Source organism: Pseudogymnoascus destructans (assembly GCF_001641265.1).
Source record: "Pseudogymnoascus destructans isolate 20631-21 unplaced genomic scaffold scaffold_26, whole genome shotgun sequence".
In the NCBI taxonomy this organism is placed as follows: Eukaryota; Fungi; Ascomycota; class Leotiomycetes; order Thelebolales; family Thelebolaceae; genus Pseudogymnoascus; species Pseudogymnoascus destructans.
In genome coordinates, this window is record NW_020167545.1 from 104382 (window position 1) to 108653 (window position 4272).

Genomic DNA, 4272 nt, shown 5'->3' on the forward strand with positions numbered 1-4272 from the left:
TCTATACAAGAGGGAGAGCATATCCTTTAGAGTACTGAGGTTGAATCTTGAGTCTGTATAGAGGTGTCATATATCGTCGTTATCATTTCCCATAAAAATCAACATGTCTACTATCTATCCTTAAAACACCAAGGTGAAGTCAACTAGGATACCCTTTGTTGACGAGATCAACCTTCTCAACCCGAGAACAAATCTAAAAGAGACGAACCCGCAACGCAAACCGAGAACATGAATGAACCAACTTTTCCAACTTTTAAAAATATTTGAACGCTGACGAGACCGACTCGCAAAGCAACCCCAAATGTGAGACAACGCAGAAAATATATATATGAAACGAACAAAGAAAGATATTCCAAGCGGGCTTCTTAATGCCTCTAGGTCCTAGCCTTCTCCGGGTCTGTTGCTCCCCTACGTGCCTCGCAAGCAGCGATGCAATCTTTGAGTTCTATTTGCCACCGCTGGCCATTACGCCACTGGATCACAAGAAGCGGAGTCAGAACAGCGGTGACGGCAGCCAAGATAGCGAATGTTGGACCAGAGGCAATTCTGTCAACCATGAGCTGCACTACGGCGACACCACCGGCGCCCATGAGGCAGCGCACAAGGTTGTTGACTGCGGTGGCGCTGGCCGAGGCTTGGGGAAAGAGGTCAACGACGAGTGTGGAATTGAGAGCGAATATTGAGTTCGCGGTGTACGAGATTAGAAACTGAAGGATAAGGGGAACGGCGAGGACGTTGAAATTGAGCGAGAAGCCATATAGAGCATTGGAGATAATGAAGATGAGGACCATCCACCAAATAGAACGCATCCGAGCCTGGGCAAAGGGGAAGTCGACGAGTTCCTTCTTATTGAGAGGATTTGAATCAGGGATGTCCTTGGCCGCTCGATATTTGGCTTCCATCACGGCCCAGTCATGCTTGGAAAGTTTCCCAGTGAGATAGGAGCCGAGCATGGATGCTATACCGTTTGGGAGGAAGACTAGGCCGACTTGGAGATCCGAGAGGTTGAAGCGGTCTTGGAAGAGTGCCGTGGTGCTAGAGGTCATCATGCTCCACACTGCGTAGACCATCGAGCCAAAGAAGATAACGCTAAACACGTCCTTTTCGAGAAGAAGCATAAATGGTCCAAAAGCCATGGACGACGTTAATTTCTTCTTTGTGGGAATTTCTCGCTCAACGAGATGCTCCTCTGACTGGGTGAACTTGTAGTATATTGGTCGATGGATGCCCTTTAAGCAGACGGTGCCATTGCTAGTAATGGATCGGAGGGTCTCGGGCAGAAAGACAACGAGGATGGTGAGGGCGAAGATTCCCCCTCCAAAGAGGACCCAGAATATGGCGTGGTAACCAAGGTACTGGGCGATAATGCCACCAAAAACGGGGCCGATTGCCTGTCCAAACATACGGACTATTTGGTTAGCAGAGAGCAATATCAATTAAAAATGGTTACTCACTTCCTTGATTAGTTCCTGTGAATGACCCCCGTTCTTTGGGGGTGGCGATGTCGCCTATCAGTCCCTGGCCTAACTCAATGTTATTACCCATTCATCGAACAGGAGTAGAAACAACTACCAATTGATATAGTGGCAGCACTGCCGGCTGCTTGCATGCCACGGAGCACCATCAGGGGCACGAAGCCAGTGCTGAGAGCAAGACCTAGGTTGGCGATGATATATACCCCGAATGTTCCTAACTCGAGTTAATAAACATTATACCATACATATTGTTACTCTTGCTTACCTATGAATGTAATTCGTCTCCCTTGGGTATCTGATAGCGGTCCCCAAAATGACGGTGCAAATGCCTGTGCAACCATATATACGGTAATGGTCAGACTGAGTAATGGCAGACCGACGTTGATATCCTTGCCAATGTATGTCAACACCAGAGCATAAGAGAATGATGCATATTTGGACTCACCCTTGATATCTGACCGAGGGCAGGGAAGTATATGTTGGCCGAAAGTGATGAAAACAAACCAGCGGTGGCAGCAAGATACATGAGCTTCTTCTTCTTCTTGTGTGTGAAGACATGGTACGGCGGTTTTGAGCGTATCTTCTCATGTATTTTGGTATTTAGGCTTTTGATCTGACTCTTGCCATCGAATACTGGAGTTGTTTCCCCTGAGTCTAAATCTGAAGGGGATCCATCTCCATGATGGCATCGAGGTATAAGATTGATGCAATTTCCTTGCGGGCTCTGCATTCTTGAAATGTCGGACAAGGCTTTTATGGTCTGGGTATCCCAGTTGGTACTGAGTGTTGAATAATGTGTTAAATTGTCGCGGCTTGGATTGGTGCTCCGAAACGACCGATTGGAATGAGGGAATGTTGGACCTTAGGGTAACGAAGGTTCTGTTGGGAGGGGCGATTGAGATAGAGATTCTTTGGCTTGCGCTACAGGTTCCATAGTGGCGATATCTAGCTAGGGGCGATATTATGCGTAGGATTACGATAATGAGCGCTGGATATAATAGAGTTGCTTCACAAATAGCACTCTAAAAACATTTGGATGGAATATTCAGATACAACGCCTCTATATAATACCAGCTATCTATTTTCTCACAAAACGATGCCATCCAGAATATAAATGATAAAACCGGATCGTCGAAAAGAAAACATGCCGCACGAATGAGACACTTACGACGAACAACGTGAGCCGTTTTGATACGTCTCAGCAGCTTCTATGTCAAGACTAACGACGATTACCATATTCTACCCTTAAAGACGTTAGAACAGGGTTGATCTACACATAGCTGATCTCTAAGTTCCCACTACTGCGGCAGTTATCGGGAGTTTCATATGTGTCGGTTCTAAGCGATCCGTTCTATTTGTACCTTCTAGCGTACGATCATAACTTGTGGATCTGCCTTGTCCCGATACACACACAACTCCGCCCCTTCCACACCGTGGCTGAACACTGCAGGCTCATAGGCCAGACATAACGTTTGTCCGGAACAAGCTCACGCGAGCTAACAAGGGCTGAAGAACCCATATCCTGATTCGCTGACTAGCCATCTAAGATACAGAAAGTTTAAACTAGCGCCGGAAGTATGGGATCATGGTATAGTACGGCGCCATAAGTATGCATACAGTCTGTGCTTCCCCCATACAAAAAGACACTCGTTTACTGCAATTTAAGCACAGACCTGTAACGTACATGTATAGCGAAAGCGCCAAACAAGCGAAAGCGCCAAAATGATGCGGTGACCAAACCCCCCAACTAAATGTTAAATTCCTCAACAACAAAACATGCCCCATAAAAACGATGAAAGCCAATTAGTGCTAGCTATCCAGGCTATGCAAAGCGACCCAAAGTTACGCCTTCGAGTTGCTGCTAGGATCTATTCTGTGGACCACCGCAAGCTAGGTCGTCGTCTAGAAGGTGTACCTTCACGACGCAATATCCAAGCCAACTCACAGAAATTAACTAACCTAGAGGAGTCCGTCCTTGTTCAGTATATACTCGACCTAGCTGCCAAAGGGTTTCCTCCTCGGCTGTCTGTTGTTGAAGATATGGCAAGTCGACTACTTGCAACACGCGACGCGTCACGCGTTGGGTCGCGTTGGGCTTCAAACTTTGTTAAGCGGCGTGTAGAGCTCCAGACACGCTTTCAGCGCAAATACGACTACCAGAGGGCTAAGTGCGAAGATCCAGAAGTTATTAATGGCTGGTTTGAGCTTGTGCGTAACACAATTGCGAAATATGGTATCGATGAAGCAGATATCTACAACTTTGATGAGACTGGGTTTATGATGGGCGTTATCTCAACTGCTATGGTTGTAACAAGCTCAAACGGGCGGGCAAAAGCAAAGAAGGTACAGCCTGGTAATCGGGAATGGGTTACAGTAATCCAAGGCGTTAGTTCTCAAGGTTGGGCAGTACCACCATTTATCATTGTTGCAGGCAAAAACCACCTTACATCTTGGTATGAGAATAGTGGATTTTCAAGCGATTGGGTGATTTCTGTTACTGAAAATGGCTGGACTACAAACAAGAGAGGCATGGATTGGATTCAGCACTTTGAGAAGCATACAAAGGCCCGGAGTGTTGGTGGTTATCGCTTGTTAGTCCTTGATGGTCATGAGAGCCACCACTCAGATGAGTTTGAGGAGTACTGCAAGGAACACAACATTATTACGCTTTGTATGCCTGCTCACTCTTCTCATCTACTCCAGCCACTTGATGTTGGCTGTTTCGGCCCATTAAAGCAGGCCTATGGTCGGCAAATTGAAGATATGATGCAGGCTCATATTTCTCATATTACAAAGG

General features: G+C 46.5%; 1 protein-coding gene across 1 annotated transcript; it reads right to left on the reverse strand.

Annotated features, from left to right (window-relative positions):
- Window positions 1-374: 374 nt before the first annotated feature.
- Window positions 375-2205, reverse strand: VC83_08410 (uncharacterized protein; the record flags this gene model as incomplete). The annotated part of the gene is made up of 5 exons (XM_024471962.1): window positions 375-1408; window positions 1455-1523; window positions 1573-1689; window positions 1741-1864; window positions 1921-2205. 5 exons carry the CDS (start codon window positions 2203-2205, stop codon window positions 375-377), a joined length of 1629 nt encoding a protein of 542 aa, XP_024320508.1.
- Window positions 2206-4272: the final 2067 nt, after the last annotated feature.